Source organism: Gigantopelta aegis, chromosome 3, assembly GCF_016097555.1.
Source record: "Gigantopelta aegis isolate Gae_Host chromosome 3, Gae_host_genome, whole genome shotgun sequence".
Taxonomy (NCBI): Eukaryota; Metazoa; Mollusca; class Gastropoda; order Neomphalida; family Peltospiridae; genus Gigantopelta; species Gigantopelta aegis.
The window spans coordinates 57,256,988-57,277,194 of NC_054701.1; the positions used below are offsets into that span (position 1 = coordinate 57,256,988).

The following is a 20,207-nucleotide window of genomic DNA, read 5'->3' on the forward strand; positions in this document are numbered from 1 at the left end:
TTGATGGCAGCTAAATAGAGAAAGTAATTGTCCAAATCTGTTGTACTAATTTTATGGGAACATGGGCAACAATACTGGAAGGAGAGCTTACAACAGAACAAGACATGTTGGTAAGCTTGTGTTGTAGGGATCACAGAAATAGAATTATAATTACCTAGCACACAAAAACAAAAAAAATTCCGGGGAAAGGGATATGGAGGGTCTTGGTTGTCAGTACCTGATATAATAAATATTCTGAACCAATAACTGGAATCCACTTAACAAAACGCAGATATGAAAATGCATTTATGGACAGCAAGCATAAATATTTTTGGGAGGGAGGGAGATCTTTAAAAGTCATGTAGAAATAGTTGATAATTATCCCTGAAATAACAGCACATATACACCACAGCCTGTGGCATATTATACGTGCAGTACTGACTGGATTGGGAAACCAGCTATTCAGTAGAGTTTCTAAATAGTAATTTGTTCTATTTTTCAGCAAAACAATTGCTCAAATTATGCATATCAGACATTTGAATAAATACATGTACCTACTACTAGGTACAAATCATTTGGTACAATTGCATACACAAGCATGTTGTAAATATTTCAAGAGAAAATCCCAAGTATTTCTAAATTGTAATTTAGGTATGTGCCACAATTCGAGCTGTATGAGGTAGATGGCACACTTGTTACACTATGCACTCTGCCTAACTAACAACCCATAGATACCATGTACTTTGTACAACCTGACTTCAGCTACAATTTCACTTGAATCACAAAAATGTATAACCACCACTACTAACTTCTGTTTTATGCAGTATTTCGACCAAATATATTTCTCCAAATTAAATGTTATCATTGATGAAAAAAAATATATACGGCATGTAAAATCAACATCAGAGTAATAATTTGATCACTTCTATATACAAATGTATAAATAGAATCTTTAAAAAAAAAGGACATCTATTAACTTAAGTTTCTAAAATATTGTTCACCCTGTTACAAATATATACATTTGTATTGTTTTCTCTGTCAACATTTAAAAATATAAAAGGTCCTGATCATTGTATATAATAGAACATTTGGTACATAGAATATAACAAACTAAAATCTGGCTGGAATACTAACAGTGTGCCCAACATACCATGCAAATGATATCACACACATACACTTCACCATGTTATTCGTGTATGACATATAGTTTTACCACAGAACATTTTAACAGCTGAAAAATAAAGACAATAAAAATATGAAGAAACTTCGACTTGTTGGTGTGCATTAAAACTCTTCTTTTTTTCCTCTTTATAAAAATGTCCATTAAATATTTTTAAACAGTTTGCATATAATAAAAAATATAGTTATAAAAATGGAAATTAGATATAAATACATTAAACTGTTATTTTTGAACAAGAATCTGAATGTAACAGAGTTTCTGATCCATGTTCCCACTTTCCCCCCCAAGGAAGGCAGCTAGGTCACTGCTGAAATATCAGACATTTGTGTAAATTGAAACCAGAATTGGATTTCTTTTTTGTTTTTGTTTATTTTTTGTGGTTTTTTTTGTGTTCCTATTGGGGAATTCTAAACATTATGAAAATAATACGACAGATTTTCTAAGTACATATAAGTAATATCCTTATGACAAATCCTAAGCTAACCTAAAGCCCTAAGTTTAAGCTGTTGCTTGCCAAATTGCCAAATGCAAATTAAAGTTGAATTTGACAATTATATCTGATTACTAATTCACCAAATCAAATTGCTGGTTCGAAAATCGTTTGTCGTTTATAGATGTACTGCCATTGCTGCTTTGGCTAAATTTGCCAAATTGCTAATAATTTATGGGCTCTAGTCTAAACCCTGAAAGCCTCTTCTAAACCCATTTTCTGGGTACATATAAATAATATCCGTATGGCAAATCCTAAATCCGGGTAAACCACCTCTTCTAAACCCAAGGTAGCTCTTCTATATTCAAGTAGAACACCTTTTCTACACCAAGTAGAACCCCTCTTCTACACCCAGGTAAAACCCCTCTTCTATACCCAGGCAGAACCTTTCTTCTATACAAGGTAGAAGCCCTGTTCAACACCATAGAACCCAAGGCAGATCTACACACCACATAGTATTCTATGCCTTGTAACTATTGTTATTTACTTCCGTAATTTCCGCATTTGTAACTAGATATTTCATAACTTCTAATCTTCAAATACATTACTATAATACTATTTATTAGACTAGTCATTCCTGAGGCTCTAAAATACAATGAAAAGAAATAATATAATACTGAATGTACCAAGCAAAAGCAAATAACAAATAAAAACAAAAAACAAACTTAATAAACTAATGTTCTGGAAAGTTCTGTCACATTAAAATATTCCAAGCTGATAAAAGTGCTCTGCAAAACTATTTGTTGGAGATTATATTTCTGAATTTACAAGAAAAATTCAGACCTTGTTACAATGACCACATTTGTACCAGGGTCACTCTGTGTTATTATCAAACTGTATGTTGTTGATAACTATAATGAATTACATCCTTTGCCATAATGATGGAAGGAAAAATACTGCTTAATACAATAGTTATTATAATATTTAAGGATTGTCTGTTATTTCTTTTATGTTCGTCGGGGTATGAAAAAACAAAATCATCTGCAAACTGTGAATCGGCGAAGCCATTCTCACACACGTTTACAGATGATTTTTTTGTATTCATACCCAGATGAACGGAAAATAAAGAACAGAAAATACTTCTAATTAAATTTTAATTATACTTGCTAATAATAACGCAAAAAATTCATACAATGCTCAATAAGACAACTTGCCCATATAAAATGACGTCATCAGATATGACGTTCCCCAACGACGTAATGTTTACGTTCATCGAGGAATTAAACTCCTGTTGCTACGTCTGGACCAATGGGATGACATAATATTGTAATGAATGTAAGGGAAATTTAATTATTGTGATTTTAACAGAATGTTAATCCTATAAATGAATGTCTAAAGGCATATTATTAAAGCAATACCAGTCTGCAGCTTTAGCAGACATCAGTAACTTGGACACTGTGCGACACTTTTGGCACGCGGCGAGATTAAGGATGCCAAGTGGCTGTATGTTAACTTTGGTTGTCGACAGTGCCTCATTTAAACAGACACAGATTATATATTGTCGTTGTAAAGAGGTATTTTCAGAAGTCGGATGTATATTTGTTCCTGATTTGCTCTGTTTTGTGTTGGAAGGTGTGAATTCCGGTGTTAAGAGCAGAATGTACGTTTGTTCCTGATTTGCTCTGTTTTGTGTTGGAAGGTGTGAATTCCGGTGTTAAGAGCAGAATGTACGTTTGTTGCCAACAATTGTGTTGTGTGCCGGTGTTAAGAGCAGAATGTACGTTTGTTGCCAACAATTTTTGGTTGGTCGGATGGTGTAAATGTCCTAGTAATAATGGTCATTGAAACAGGGTCCGCCTGTACCAGTAATCTATCATTTGTTACACAATCTTCCAGGGATGGTGTGGTCATTCTACCCTAAAATGTGTGCATTCTACAGGTAACATTTCTTCACACTGTAAATCAAATACAACAAAAACTGGTTTTCAAGTTATCAGAGAAAGAAGAGTTGGGATACATACTGATAGCTCAATTACATAAACCTATGTTAAAATCTACTGATACAACAAAAAACGGTTATCAGAGAAAGAAGAGTTAGGATACATACCAATAGCTCAATTATATAAACCTATATATAAAATCTACTGATATAAACCTCTGTGTAAAATGTTATGATCTAACATTCAGTTAACAAAAATCCTGGACGGAATATTACATTGAAATGCAGTAAATATATATTTATCAACAGGTTTCACTATAATATACATGTGTCGTTATGTCTTGCATTAGTAACAAGTCAGTTGTCCAGATTGTCTGTGGAATCTCCAAGTTTTCATAGATTACTCCAGAAGCCTGCAATATTAACAACATGTAATAATAAATAACTCATTTTTAAAATAAACTGGAATATAAACTGAAATGCCGACACTCTAATACATTCTTATATGATCATCCTACGTTTAACTCTACTGAGTTGTCAAGTTCATAAACACAAATCTGCTTATAAACCCTCCCCACCCACCTGACCCTCCAAACCATATGATAATTTATGGAACATCCAATATTTAATATAGTAACTGTCACCGAATGGCAAGCATGTTCTGTTATTAGCAGTACTACATAATTACAATCAGACTTCTAGTAATTACTGAAAAATATTACTCAGTTTACTGCTGATGTAGATAAAACTATACTCACTGTTCTAGAGATAAAACTATACTCACTGTTCTAGAGATAAAACTATACTCACTCTTCTAGACTAAAACGTTTCTCTCCGAATACTCTGATCATAAACCGTGCGTGTGTGTTGGGTTTGAAGGCTGAAGGTATAATGACGTAATGCCCTGGATTTAAATCAAGCCGACTGCTTACTTCACGGAAATTAATATATGTTCCACTTTTTCCACAGTCATTATTTGATTCGAAATGTTTCAAATCTAGTCTCCTGGTTGGATTATTGGTCTGAGAAAGAAAAATAACAGGTTTTTTATTTCTGTCCTTGTTAATATTCAGATTTTAATAAATAGACAGAACCACATACCAGTAGTTTTGCCATGTTATTTATTGCACAAGTTTATAGTGCACGGTCAAGTGATATAAATCTTGCGCATTATAAACGAGTTCAATAAACAATATGGCGAAACAAGTGTTATATGGTCCTCTATTTATTACATATCACCTTTTTGTATTATGATCAACACAAGTTTAATTAAATAACATAACTTACTTAGTCTGGAAAGCTGAATATTTTTTAATTGACGGAATGCTGAGCATCCTGACTAGGAACATGACGTCATTCGGGTGCGCACCATTACATACAAGTGAACACCACTATAAACAGGTGAACACGTACTACACATGCAAGATTTTGTATCACACATATTTTCAATAAAATATTTTTTTATTGCTAGGTCAGAATTGTCTTTATTACTGTAGTAAAATTAAATGGGTGTGTAATAAAATGTGTATCCAACTTTTAACTTGAATAAATAAAATTCAAATAATATTTTAATATTTTTTACGTCATTTAAATTTAGAGTGAAGAGATTCATATTACAAAATATTATACCCAGTTTTCTTGTGTGCTTATGTATTTAGGATACTGAAAAATATAAAATATCCTGTTTCAAACCTTATACAGCACGAAAGCAATCTGCAAGCGTTCGGCACCGACGTTGTGACGTGACTTGTGGTGCTCCTGCATCAGAGCGATGACGATGTTACACATTCCTTCACTTTCAGCATCATCAGTACTGGGGTTGAAGTTGTCTGTAAACGAAGAAAAGATTCAGTTTTGTCTAACAACCATCACAGTACTGAAGTGATATTGTCACCAACTGTAGCATGGAGCAATTAAAGTGCCTGAATGACAAGCAGAGCTTTGTCCTGTAGCCTTTGGGCCAATGATATTTCATTGAAACATTCATACAGAACTCAAGGTATTTTTCAGCATTTTGGGAGTATGCAAGTAAACAAATTATTTTAAAATAAATATATACAAGGTTGACGTTAAAATACATTTCACAATCCCTCAAAAGATTTCTTGAAATGCTTTAGATCCTGGTTATTAAGATATCAGGTATATATATATATATATATATATATATATATATATATATATATATGATTATACACTCTTTGTGGCCTCAGCAGTACACTAAGTGCCTGCAAACACCATCTCACCAGGTTAACATGTCAAGTGTATTAGTAACTTACCAGGATCTGACAGTGACAGCAGATACTGGGGGTTAGTGGAGAATAGCGACAGGTCATTCCGAGATCCTCCGGCAGTCTTCCCCACCTCCCACGATCCTGTGACCATCTCCATGTAGCCTGCAACAAACTCAAAAACTTACAAAATGCTACTTTACACCCTTCACCCGTGTGAAAAATATTGAAGGGAGTGATTAATTGCTCCCCTAAATTAGATTATGGGGAGACATTTAAGATATTAGTATTAGCATATTGATACCATATAAATTCACACAAAGTTACTCTCCTTGAACTGATTTGAGGGGAGGGATGGGAAATTGAGAGTGATAGCTCCCTTTAAACGACAAGGACTTCTTTACCATTAGGTAATAAGTCAGTGTATAAATACATGTACCTACAAACCTGTGACATGACATGTGCAGTCTTGTCCATAGGTAAATGCGTATACAAGATCCATCCTTGCTTTTTGAAACAAATACTATTTAAAATATCAGTCTCTATCCTATGACTAGATTTGTCTGTAGAACTGAAATCATAAAATTTTATGTGTTTTTTTTAAAGCAAAATCTTCATCTAATATTCAAATCTACTTATCTCTTATAAATGCTATCTAAAATGTCAGTTTGTATTCCACGATTAGATTTGTCTGTAAAACTGATATCATAACTTTAGTTATAGTACATAATTAGAAAATGGGGCAGAACGTAGCTCAGTGGTAAAGTGCTCGCTCAATGCGCTGTTGGTCTAGGATCGATCCCTGTCCCATTGGGCTATAACTTGTTCCAGCCAGTGCACCAAGACTGGTATATCAAAGGCCATATCATGTGCTATTCTGTCTATGGGATGGTGCATATAAAAGATCCCTTGCTATTAATGGGAAAATGTAGCAGGTTTCCTCTCTAAGACTATATGTGAAAATGACAAAATATTTGACATCGAATAGACGATGATTAATAAATCAATCAATATGCTCTATTCTGTCTATGGGATAGTGCATATAAAAGATCCCTTGTTACTAATGGAAACATTTAGCAGGTTTCCCCTCTAAGACTTTATGTCAAAATGACCAAATGTTTGACATCAAATAGCCGATGATTAATAAATCATTGTGCTCTAGTGGTGTTGTTAAAGAAAACAACAATGAATGAACCTGCATGGTCTGAGACTCCGTCGCCATCAAAGTCTGGACCCATCAGACACAGAGTTATCTCCTCAAAGTGATGGCAGAAGTCTTTGAACGCCATCCAGAACTCCCCATCATCGCGAGCCTCTAGTCCCAGTGCTTGTTTTGTTTCCTCATCTACTCTGTTCCAGTTGTCATCACTGAAAAACAGTACAGAAATTTTTACACAATAAAAATGCTTGCAAGGGCTACAGATGACTTCATTCAGAACCAGAACCAATATAAGTTTTAAAAATGACCATAAAATTGATTATAATACTGTATAATATTTTATTTTCGCATTTTTCGCGTGTGAATAAAATTCATGAAAATATATTCCACGCGAAAATAATTTTTTTATAAAGGCCGACAAAAAAAAATAAAAAAATGTAGTCTTGTTCAACTATACCACATTAGTTTCCGATGTACGAGGCTAGTAGTAACAAAGCCGTGCTCCCTCCTGTCACGGAACAAACCACAAAACACAAAAGCTGTTTAAAACTTTAAATCAAGAACACTATTGTAAGTACATACATGATAATAAAACAATACTAACACTAAAAAGCTTTATGCTGTTTTCCTTCGCATATGCTAGCGATCAGTTCATCGGACAGAGTCTACACGTGTTCGACGACGGAAGTAAACATGCATTATCACAGTATATTAAAAATGTGGAAGTGAAAAAATCCGGACTGGGCTATGTTCAGATGTTTCACAATTTTATTTTTATTTTTGGCCTGTTAGCCAATCACAAACCATTTTGAACTAGTATTCTGACGGCAATAAATATTGTTTCAATCAAACTTAAGTTACCGAGTACTAGTAGCTTGTGCCTTCAAATTTCATTTAATTTGTTTTTGGTTTTTGTTTTTATAACAATTATAAGAATTAAGAAAAACTGTACGCGGTAAGCTTATTAACGTGTAAACAATAAAGTCTTGATAGGTTAAAGCAGGAAAACTATTGTTTTAGGTGTATAGCACTCATGTGTACATGTAGGATTAGTTCTACAGATTAGCGTAACAACCGGCAAAACTAAGTTCCGTTTTTAAACTAAATTATTGACATCTGTACTTCGTTTTTTTATTTTATTGATGGTGGTTGGGAGATTCGCGAATATAAATGTTCGCGAAATGACCCATTTTCATTAAATTGCGAAAATTTGATCCCGCAAAAATAAAGTATTCTACAGTACTCATATTGAATCTATCTGTAGGAATAAACAATATGTATATTTTGGTATATTAATAAATCAGTAATTCTGAAAATCTTCAAAGGATCTACTGCAATAGTGACTGAACATTCAAATACTAATAATTTATACAAACTGTCTTCTTGCACATTTGTTTAAATAAGTACGCAGCACAAGAATAAATCAAATTTTTGTGGTATGACTATGGACAAATAAATAAATAAATGTATGTGCTGAATTTGTCAGATATCAAAGACATAAAAGCTGAGAACAAACACACATCTCCAATCAGGCTAGTGTCACATGGTTAAAAGAAGAGACATTATTTTCTCAATTCAAAAAAAATAGATGCAATAATATATGTCAGTGCATAAACATACATTTAAAATGTGTTTAATCTAACACAGAATTATAGAAAACAACTATAGTCGATCTCATTCTCGTACCAAAATGATTTTTGTAAATAATTTCAGTTTGGTTCAACGTAAAAAGAAAAAGTAAAAGTGTTTTGGAAATAACAAAAATGCAATTTAGAAATCAATCGGGTCAGAAAAAAAAAAACTTGTAGTAAATTCCATAGTATGAAAAAAGGCGTTCCCTATGGGATGGACTATAGAATACAAACTCACTCATCTGCCCAAGCCCCTTTCCATTCTATAGCATCTCCCCACGGATTCCTGATTCTCACCAACTTTACCTCCCCCATATCTTGTACATAAATCTGAAACAAAAACAGTGAATAAAATTTTAAATAAAACTTTTCAACTGAAAACTAAATTTGTGCACATGAAGAAAACATGAAGATTTTCTCATTTTTCAAGAATAGTTTTAAAACCTGACCTTTCACTGTAGTGGTGTCTGGACCTGTTGACGGAAACCATCAACATCTTTCATGAAAACATCTCTCAAATAACAGATGGCAAAGATGGAATCAGTTGAACAGAAACATCATCAAAATGCCAGTGATGACAGTATGACTATGTAAAGACAATGATACTGCCAATGTTGCAATTCATTCAGATGTTGTTTCTATCAAGTCAGTAATAATCCATTTAATTTATAATCCTTGAGGATTGCAGCCAGAATAGAAATGGAGTTCCAATAACTATCATGTGATATATTTTACATTTCAACCTTTTTGAATCTCACTGTTTTGTGCACGTCTCATGGCATGCACTGGGCAGATTGAAATCCTCAGTATTGTCAGTGTATTGACAGTATATATAACGTTTTTCAAATTTACATGTAACAAAGAATAATGTAAAATCTAACCTTTTTGACATCAGTAATGGTGTATGCGTGACCTGACACCAAACCATTGTCAGCAGCGACGCTGTTTCTCCAGTTACCCTACAACACAGAAAGTACAGCTTTGGATTTTACATAACAGTTATATGTATAATTATGTAATTTCAACATAAAATTAATATTAGGGAACAGTATTTATCTGATGGGTAACATATCTAAGACTGATTCTCATTAGTGAGCCCATAGGCCTAGTTCTCAATTAAGCCAGTGCTTTGTTTGTTTTGTTTAACAACAATAGAGCACATTGATTAATCATCGACTATTGGATGTCACACATTTGGCAATTATGACGTGTAGTCATCAGAGGAAACCTGCTACATTTTTCCATTAGCAGAAAGGGATCTTTTATATGTACTTTCCAAACAGACAGGAAAGCACATACCACATACTTTTACCAGTTGTGGTGCATGGTTGGAATGAGAAAAAACCCCAATCAGATGAATGAATTCACCGAGGTGGTTTGATTCTGTGATGCCAGCACCTCAGAAGAGTGCTTAACCAACTGAATAAATCCCACCCCTGGTTTAACAAAGGCCTTCAGGGCTGTACCCTCGGGGGGAGAAGTGAGTGGGGAGAGAGAGTTGTCCCCTGAGAATATTACCTCTTTTTTTGTGTGTTTCATTTGTTTATAAAGAGTAGTGCCCCCCACCCCCACCTAGGATTTTGATCAGCAAACAGCCCTGGCCTTGGTAAGTATTAAACTGTTTTTCACAAAATTATTTAATTATTTTAAATAAGAAAAATCATTAAAAGGCACTAATGCAATTCTGTCACTATCACCGTAATACTGGACCGTCCAGACCAGCCGAGACAGGCGCGCTTCATCTGATTGACCCGATTGACAATCCATTCGTCTTTAAAATACTATCGGCAATGACAGTTAGATCAATCCACACGCGTCAAGTTTTAGAGGTTCATAATCTATTAAATCTTTATGGTTGGACCAAAGAATTAGGTCGAGAGATCAAGTTCGAGTGTTCGAAGTTTGAGTTTTTGAACGCTGTTATTACTAGTTTGTATAGGAATTTGACTGGAACCGTTGCTTCAGGTTGAGAGAGATCGAAGGTGGAGTTATCAAAGTTTGGCTGTACATGTAAAATATTTCAACACTTTTCTGAGAAATGCATGAAAACTTTATGCAGCCATAAAATATCATCAGTGTGAACAGAAATGATTGACTGCAGATCGAAGAAAACAAAATGTCAGTACCTTTTTAGAACATGCTATGAAGGCTCCAGACTTGTGAGCCCTGCTGATGAGGCGATACATGTTGGGACTGAGGTCATACCGCTCGGTTAACCCACCCGTCAAGTCTACCATCGCATCCATTGGCTGTCCACCTTCTAAACCCTGGTACGAGCCATGGCTTCTGAAAAACACACAATGTAAAGCAACATGCTGAAAATATTCATATGCATCTTTTATACTATTAATGTTTCTCATTCTAATGTGTAATTAAATTGTAACTGACATATTTCCCCTTGATCAGAATAACTGACATCCAGCCCTCTACATTGCGACCATATTTTTCATTTGGAGACTAAAACATTTCATACTGTCTATATAAAATACAAATAGGTGCCATCTGGCTCCTAGATGGAACAGTTAACATAAAGGGCTGCTGACATTCAGCGAGTAAAAAATTTCATACTGTCTATATAAAATACAAATAGGCGCCATCTGGCTCCTAGATGGAACAGTTAACATAAAGGGTTGCTGACATTCATTTTGACTTCTGGAATTTGCCGTCACTTTTACAAAAGATCAAATCATTTTTATAAATAAAACCTCCTAAAATGATAAATTTAGATAACCTGGGTTATGCCACAAACATTTGTATAAGGGACGGTCCATAAATATCGATGTGCTTCACAATGTTTGGAAGGGGGGTGGGGGGGGGGGGGGGGGTAAAAGCCATGTTCGGATAGCTTTTCAGGTAAAACATCGGTCCATCGAAAGTCAATGTTTCGTACACATTATATCAATGTTTTTATGTTAGGATTAGGGGAGGGGGGGGGGGAGGGGGTCAAACCCAATCCTAACATTGTTAGGATTATGAAAACCATTGACATTTATGGACCGTCCCTAACCTATTTTGATTTACAAAACATTTTGTTTTTTAAACTGATGAACAAAAATAAAAGATGTATTCATTAAAAGTGGTGTGAGACACAGCCCAGTGGTAGTGAGCTCCCCATATGCATGATAATGATGGGTCTAGAATCAAACCCTGATGGTGGGTCAATGCTCCACAAATGGTGCAGCAGAAGCCATGGTATGTACTGTCCTGTCCATGCAGTAGTGCATATAAAGATCCCTTGCTACCAATCAAAAAGTGTAGCCCATGAAGTGGCAGCAGCAGGATTCCTCTCTTATTATTCAGTAAATTTTACAATGCTAAATTGCAGGGCCCAGGGTGTTTTGGCTATCGATTTCTCGCTTGGGCTACCAGATGTCTTAACTTGGTAGTCCTCAGTGCTACTCGATTGTGTTTGCAGAACATTTAAAAAATGATATTTGCCAAATAGTTTTTTTTTAAATCATAGTGATATTTGTATAGTTTTATTCTGAATCATGAACGCGAAACTATAAACATGAAAACATGAGAGAAATTTTTTTAAATCACATATCATCATATGATCAGTGAAAAACCCCACAAATTGTATATATATTACATAATAGAATAAATAATATAAAAAAGGAATAAAAGTTATGAATTTTAATTCTCATATATGTATAAAAAGTACGAGTATTCAGTACTGTATCCTGAAAATTAATAAACGATGGCACCGTTGAAGCGTTTGACAGCCTGAGCTAGCACATGTTTAGACAAAGAGAGTAATAACGTCATCACTGATTGGATGAAATTTGACCTCTACTGGCTCTTGAGATAACCAGTACATGTAGCTGTTCTGCTTTCTCCCACTTGTGGAAACCTTTTGTTAATTTTAAAATCCTTTATAATTATTGGATACACTACATTGAACAGTCAACAATAAATACATTTATGGATTATTTCATTATATTTTATGCTATTTTAAGCAGTTTGTATTGCACAAAAGCCTCTTGCTTCGGACTAGGACACTCGACCCGGCAAAGCTCTGTACACAGGTGTTGATTGTAACCAGTTGCAAATTCTGGGTCCTTTGTTTTAATTGGAGTGTAAAACCTTGATGGCTCTCTAAACCAAGAATGGTGCTATCGTTAACGTCTGTGTAATCTCTTGACCGGCTCAGCGACTTTGACAAATGTCTAGCCAAGTGGCAGTCAATTGACACTACTGTAGGTCCGACTCCAGTGACTGGCGATATACTTAGGCAGATTTTAAAATCACAAACGTCTGAAACACCAGCCATATTGATCACTATTTATTATTTTAAATCATGCACGAGATACCGATGTCTGGGCTGGCCGGTCCACTTGACCGATAGGAATTTGTTCCAATAATAGAAATGGACAAGTGCTTCGGACCGACAAGAATGACAAAATTGGGACCAGCAAACGCTCGTTTTTAAAAAATAATTTCGGTCTCAGAGATCGAGAATCGGTCCCAGACCGGGGAAAAAGGGCTTTTTTCCCACTCCTGTTCACTACATATGATTATCTACTAAATTCAAGGGCTTTTCAAGGCCAAACTACAATATTCAAGGCAATTATCAGTTTCAAGACCTTTTCAAGACTGCACCTCAAATTCAAAGCCTTTTCAAGCCTGTGCGAACCGTGTGGTTCTTCAATATAAAATTGCACAACTGATTTATAAACAAAATGATTGTGCAGTAAACATGTTGAGTTAAGAGTACACATTAAAAAAAAAAAAAAAAATTATCTAACAAACCCATCTACTACACATTAAATAAAACAAAACGTGTCAATAAAACAATATGTCAAAATGCACAACACATAACTATACATTTGAATAAATTTCACACATTTAACTTAATCAAATGACATCTCTCTATATACATACATACATACTTACATACATACATACATACATGCATACATACATACATATACATATACATATACATATACATATACATATACATATACATATACATATACATATACATATATATATATATATATATACATACATATACATACACACATTAATTTTACAATTTTTGTATTGAAACATACTTTGCATAAGCTTTCTCTATTAGTGCTACCCAGAATTCCTTGGGTTCTGTGCAGTGTGCATAAATGAGATCTCCATTAACTGTGGGTAGCTGGTCATCAATGAAGACATCCACCCACTTGCCAAACCTCCAGAAAGAGAACCACACAATGCCTTTATAGTGGGGTCCACACAGCACCTGACCACGCGGCACAACCTGAAATAAACTGCCTGGCATTATTAAAACAATATTATAAAGTACAACCAATGTTACTCTGTGAATGCTAGGGGTGAGATGTAGCACAGTGGTAAAGCGATCACTTGATGCTTGGACGATTGATGCGCGGTCGGTCTGGGATTTATCCCCATTGGTGCGCCAACTGGGCTATTTCTCATTCCAGCAAGTGCATTATGACTGGTAAATCAAAGACTGTGGTATGTGCTATCTTGTCTGTGGGATGGTGCATATAAAATATCCTTTATTACAAATGAAAAAAAAAAAGTAACAGGCTTCTCCTCTAAGACTATATGTCAAAATTACATATATTTTTACACCCAACAGTCGATGATTAATAAATCAATGTGCTCTAGTGGTGTCATTAAACAAAACAAAAAACTTTTAACTATGAATGCTAGTGGCAGAACAAACCTTCAGTTACTGGTCTGCAAAAACATTGATAATAGATGGCTGTGCATGTTTAGATACATCCACCAAACAATCTATAATTTTATTTTTGTATATACATGAAATGTGTAACTAACCAAAACATTTGTAACACACATATACATGAATAATGATATACATTTATGACTAAAGTGTTCTGTTTAGATGGGCTTTTGGTATAGTCTTCATCACCATTCATCAATCATATAACTCAAAATGTGGCTTTCTTTTTCCATACCAATCGCCTATTTTGTTTTGCTATGAAAATAGACCCCTATAAATTTGGTAATAAGCGTAGCACTGTAAAATAATTTATCAAAATTGTTGGGTTTCATGTTTTTGTTTTATTTCTTGGATAATAAATACTTATACATCAACTGATCATGACCAACTTGATTTACTTTATGAATAAAAGCAAAATACTTCTTGGAAAATTTTAGGTCACTTTTGAAAAGCACCCCTTCTGTTTTGTAATATATATATTCCATGACCTGTCCTCAACCACCAGAGTTACCTAATTTTTCTCACTGACAAATTAACATGAAGTGTAATTCATTCACAATTAACAAGAAATAAAAAAGTGCTATTAAAAACATTATTATTAAAATACTACTGTAACATGAAGTGCATGATCTTTCAATTTGAAATTCACAAACTAATGCCAACATCTGAGGTTTCTTTATTTTTAAAATATAATTTCTACACATTTTTCTGAACCTTTTTAATAGATTTCTCCTGTTGAGAGATAGCAGCACACGAAGAGAGAAACCAGCAGTCGCCAAGCTGTCCCTGTTTGATGTCGTCCCTCGTAAGACCATCCACCATCATCTGTGGCTCACCATACCTCAGTATCTCCTACACAAACCAACCCAAAAATATTGTAGTGAGGGGGAATATCAATAATGCTATCACAATATCCGAGTAAAATGGTAAATATAACAGTTTCTGTATGTAGCCCAGTTGTTAAGTGTTCGCTTGATGCGCAGTCATTTTGGGATCGATCCCCATCAGTGGGCCCATTGTGCTATTTCTCGTTCCATCCAGTGCACCAAGACTGGTATATCAAAGGCTGTGGTATGTGCTTTCCAGTCTGTGGGATGGTGCATATAAAACAGTGTTCGAGATTAACGGTACCCTGATATCCCGGAGATACCAGAATTTAATTTTGGATACCAGACTTCAAGAACCCAGTATCCCACCAGGATAAAATATAATACTAAATTCTCAGATGGGACATCAGATTTTGAAATGTTAGTATCCAACTGGGATACTGCTCAAAAAATTTAATCTCGAACACTGTAAAAGATCCCTTGCTACTAATTAGAAATATGTAGCGGGTTTCCTCTCTAAGACTATATGTCAAAATGACCAAATGTTTCACATTCAAAAGCCAATGATTATTAAATCAATGTGCTCTAGTGGTATCATTAAACAAAACAAACTAAATAAACTATAACAAAAAAAGCATTCTGTAATTTTGAATATGTTACTTCTGTCTTTTAGTGGGATCTTTTTGCAATTTTTACAACCATTGAAAGAGAGGTTGGATTTAACAGTGTGTAAACAGCAGGTTTGTACATTATCATTAAAATTAAAATGTTTGGCTATAACTAAAACATGTATATTTGTTCATATTCACATACTTTAGGTCTAAGCCATCTAATAGTTTTGGGTCCTTCAGCACTGAAATTCAGAGCCCTGTTGTCGGCAGGGAAATCAGGGTCACAAAACAGTTCACCGGGTCCAAGTGCTGATAAAATCTTATCTATGTCTTCCTTGCTCTATTGTAAAGAAAAACACATCTTTATTACTTTTTCACTGTCAATATGTAAGGCTATGCACCACCATTTGTACTAAATTTTGTAGTGTCATTACTTGTTGTCCGGTTTAGGAATTAGTTTCTCATAAAAAAATATACTACAAAATTCTGACCTGGTGCTTATAAAACATTTAGAGTCTAGACTCGAGACTAATGGTCTGAGACATTAATGTCATGGCAACGCCACACAATTTGCATGTGTGTGACATCTTTAAAGATTGAGTCTAGACTCTAAAACATTTTATAAGCACAGGACCTGATATGCTTTTTTTAAAATCAAATGATTACATGTAGGTTGATCTCTGTAGTATTTAAATAACCCATTGGTTGGAAGTAACTTGTTATATGTAGTACTAACTGATAACAATTGTGTAAGTGCCACTTGTATAACAGCAACACGAGGCAGTGCTATTGTTAACTAAACAATTTCGTGGTTGACCTATATTGATTTTTTTACACAGTACTAGTCAGTTGAGAGCACTCCCTAAAATTAATAGTAACATGACCCTCTAGATAGTGTTGTATTTGTCACAGAATATATTCTGACAATAGAAATTGTATTGAACTGCATGGAATAATTAATGGTGTTGTGTAATCTATAAGGTTTGAAGCTTCAGTAAAATACATCCATAACTTACCCGTAAATTTTATAGATATATTGGCCCCTATATCATAAGTTAAAATATGGAGAATACCAAATGAATATAGTGAAGGATATTTACTACAAATCAAGGTGGTTTGGAGGCGTTAGATTTAAAAAAAAAAAAAATTTTTCTGTACCTATCAGAGTAGTTATGGTGGCAATCTGAATTTTGGTGCCAGGACATCAAAAGCCTGTTTATAATATAATATATTATTTTATAAAATTACTGCATACATAACTTACAGTTGGTATAAACGGCTGGTCTTCATTATCTTCTCCTATGTTACTTCTGTTAACATTTTTGTTGCTTCGTTTCTGTTGATTACTGCCCTTACTTGAACTGCGGTAAGTTGTTGCCCGTCCATTGTAACTTACATTGCCAAAGGGATTATCAGAGTTTGCATTTATTTTACCATTACAATCATTCTCTTTACGCGACGAAGTGCCATTACAAACAGAACCCATAGTCAAAGGAAACACGCATTTTGTAACCGTTATTTAAACTACAATGTTCACTTATGAGCGTAAACTGCTTCAAGTATGACATAAGCGCATAAAATTGTTTACAGCAGCAACAGTAGCCAGAGCAGAAATATACCCATTCTTCTTCGTGTTACGCGCTTTTATAATGCGTATTAACACGAATACCCATGCACCAGTCTAGTATACATGTTGACATAAATTACAGGTTCCAGTGTACCATACTAATTCTTATTGCCGATAATGTTAACGTGTACTAATAACACTGATACTGCAAGCAGCGTATTAACACACACCAGAGTTGAACACCAGTAAAAGGTATGGTATCTCACATTTAATCAATCAGCAAGAAAATGGGGGGGGGGGGGGGGGGGGGGGGGGGGGTAGGTCATACCATTTAAGAGTTTTGATTACTGTTTTAATAGCAACTATTTTTTTCTCAATATCACAATTATATTTTAGGGGGTATCCTAGCTGCAATAGGTTCAACCTCTGGTATACTGCATAACAACTGCACACTAAATAAAAGTTTATTTATTTAATGGCAATGAATAATAGTTTTTGTACAAATAATCATTGACATATAATTAAATAACTGTCAATCACATCTATAGATGCTTTTACTCTATAAATATTTCATGTGCACCTCAAAATTTGATACAAAACGTTTTTGCTTTGGTACAATGGATCCTACAATACACATTGACATATATATCAATTAAATATCAGTTACCTGTATACCATTAAAAAATATATAGCTATTTTGTACTGCTTTGTAAATGTAATGCACATTTGTAAGTTATGTGAACAAAATTCCATTAAAAATTAAAGAGCAACTAGCTTACTCTCAAAACACATATTTAAAGCTGCAGTCTCGAGCTAATTAATTTTAGAATCAATCATCAACTTTTGTTTTTTCCTGTGATACACTATTTTTCAATTTCCATTTGATGTTATTAATAATCTAGGTCACATTTAGAAATCTAGTGAAAAGGCTCTACATGTGAATATAAGGCCACAATTCCACTGTAGGCCTACTCACACAACACACTTTTTAAAAATTGTATAGGAAAGTAAAATAAATCAATGTATTTATAGTATGTATATTTTCCTGCTAAGCACACATTTCAAAGTCCTCAGCGGGCATATTGAGTCTGTTCTACAATTAGATAATACCCTGGACAGGGCACATTGTGCAATGTGTTAAAAAACAGTTGAGAGGTTGGGGAGAGGGCATTTGTAATGAATTACCTGTTGCAGTGGCGGACAGGTTACAACATCACAGTACAACTATAGACATTTTGGAGCCATTTGTTGAAAATAAACTTCTGGAACAAACAGCAAAATCTGTTCACATCTTATTGATGGCAGATGAGTGCACTGATGAAGGTAATATGGAACAAATGACCATTTTTGGAAAGTTTGTCAGTGCAGATGGAAGTGTATCTGAACATTATCTAGGCATTCTTAACGTTGACCACACAGATGCAATATCACTAATGGAATACATCAAAAAGTTTTTAGAATCTAAACACACTGAAATAGAAAAGGTTTAATTCACAGCTTTTGATGGTTGCAGCACAATGTCAGGCCAAAAAACAGGGCTTCAATGAAGATTTCGCCATGAATCTCCATTTTCAATGTATATAAACTGTTCAAATCATAAACTTGCCCTCTGTCTCAAACACTTGCTTCCCAAGTTTGAACATGTACTGGAAGTAGATTCTTGTTGAGTTTCTTTATTTATTAGCAATTGTTTTGCTATAGTGCTCAAAAGAATGCAGAGCTGAAGAATATGCAGGAGATAAATGGTGAAACACAGTTGAATGTGGGCTTTCCAAATCTTGACCAAATCTATGCAAAGAAGAAAGAGCCCGAGATGTTGGGAGTCAAAATGCAGCTGCTAAGAGAGGAAAATATTGTCATGACAATAGCTCTTTGTGACATTTTGACAACAATCTGTCATCTTTGCCTTGTCCTTCAGTCAAGAGATGAAGATTTCACACAAATTCAGACACGGACAAACACTACTATCAGCGAGCTGGAGGAACTTTCTAGAAACCTTGACGAAGGAGAACATTTCTCTAAAGTCTAGAAATATCTGGAAATCTGCCAGGAGAAAGGACAAAGGATCCCTCTTCACCTTAAACACATTTGTGGACACAACTATCCGACCTTTCATCTCTGCTTTGATGATAAAATCAAGGGAGCATTTGATTGATCAGATGTAGCTGTGGCATTGGGAGTCATGAATCCACGAAATATGCCAGCAGACATCTTGTAGCTCCAGGACTATGGCAAGGTATGTATTCATTGATATATGTAACAGTCAGGAGACATTTTGCAAATTCCAGGACTATGGTAAGGTAGGTATTCATTAATAGATATATCACTATGACAGTAAAGATTTAACCCATTTTTTACTACATTGATTTTTATGTCTGTGATAATATTAAAACCCCCCAAATATTTTGTTTTATATAACAAAGCTGGAACAATTTGTCAACTTGCAAGAAGTAATCTAAATATTTATTGCATTCTATTTTATTATATGCTTCTTGTTCCAGGAAGACATCAGTCTACTGGCAAGCATCTATAGGAAAAAAAAGACAGACAAGTTCCAAGGCCACATAAAATCACAGATGCCAATTGTTGATGAAACCAGACTTCCATCCGAGTTCAACTCTTTCAAGCACCAAATGTTTATGATGAGGAAAACATTCCAATCTCAGACAGTAACAACAATGGACAAGGGGAGAAAGAGACAACACACTGAAGCAGATTCAGAAAATAACCAAGTTTATGGGATAAGAGAACTTTTACACAGCATTGTGAAAGACAAGATTCTGCAGGAAACCTATCCAAACGGATTAAAAATAGGTTGAGGTGTAGGCTCAACAATGTGTTACTGGATCAACTGATGAGATTGTCCATTGAAGGCAGGATGGAAATGTTTTATTTAATGACGCACTCAACACATTTTTATTTTATGGTTATATGGCGTCAGACATATGGTTA

At 34.6% G+C, this 20,207-nt stretch overlaps 1 protein-coding gene across 1 annotated transcript; it reads right to left on the minus strand.

The window, feature by feature from the left end:
* Positions 1-3,369: 3,369 nt before the first annotated feature.
* Positions 3,370-17,272, minus strand: LOC121368306 (calpain-A-like). Its single transcript, XM_041492978.1, has 12 exons — positions 16,953-17,272; positions 15,891-16,028; positions 14,965-15,102; positions 13,607-13,800; positions 10,673-10,832; positions 9,428-9,505; positions 8,785-8,876; positions 6,952-7,124; positions 5,805-5,921; positions 5,221-5,357; positions 4,339-4,550; positions 3,370-3,941 (listed from the first exon to the last, which is right to left on the minus strand). The coding sequence occupies exons 1-12, from the start codon at positions 17,172-17,174 to the stop codon at positions 3,929-3,931; spliced, it is 1,674 nt and encodes a 557-aa protein (XP_041348912.1). The 5' UTR covers positions 17,175-17,272; the 3' UTR covers positions 3,370-3,928.
* Between the last annotated feature and the right edge of the window lie 2,935 nt (positions 17,273-20,207).

Bases quoted from the DNA above. Each gene is read 5' to 3' on its own strand.
- LOC121368306 (XM_041492978.1), bottom strand. From the start codon at position 17,174: ATGGGTTCTGTTTGTAATGGCACTTCGTCGCGTAAAGAGAATGATTGT. The intron at 9,506-10,672 runs GTACTGACATTT...TCTGTGTTGTAG, and splicing joins TCATAGCATGTTCTAAAAAG to GGTAACTGGAGAAACAGCGT. The intron at 5,922-6,951 runs GTTCATTCATTG...AGTTTGTTGCAG, and splicing joins CGGAGTCTCAGACCATGCAG to GCTACATGGAGATGGTCACA.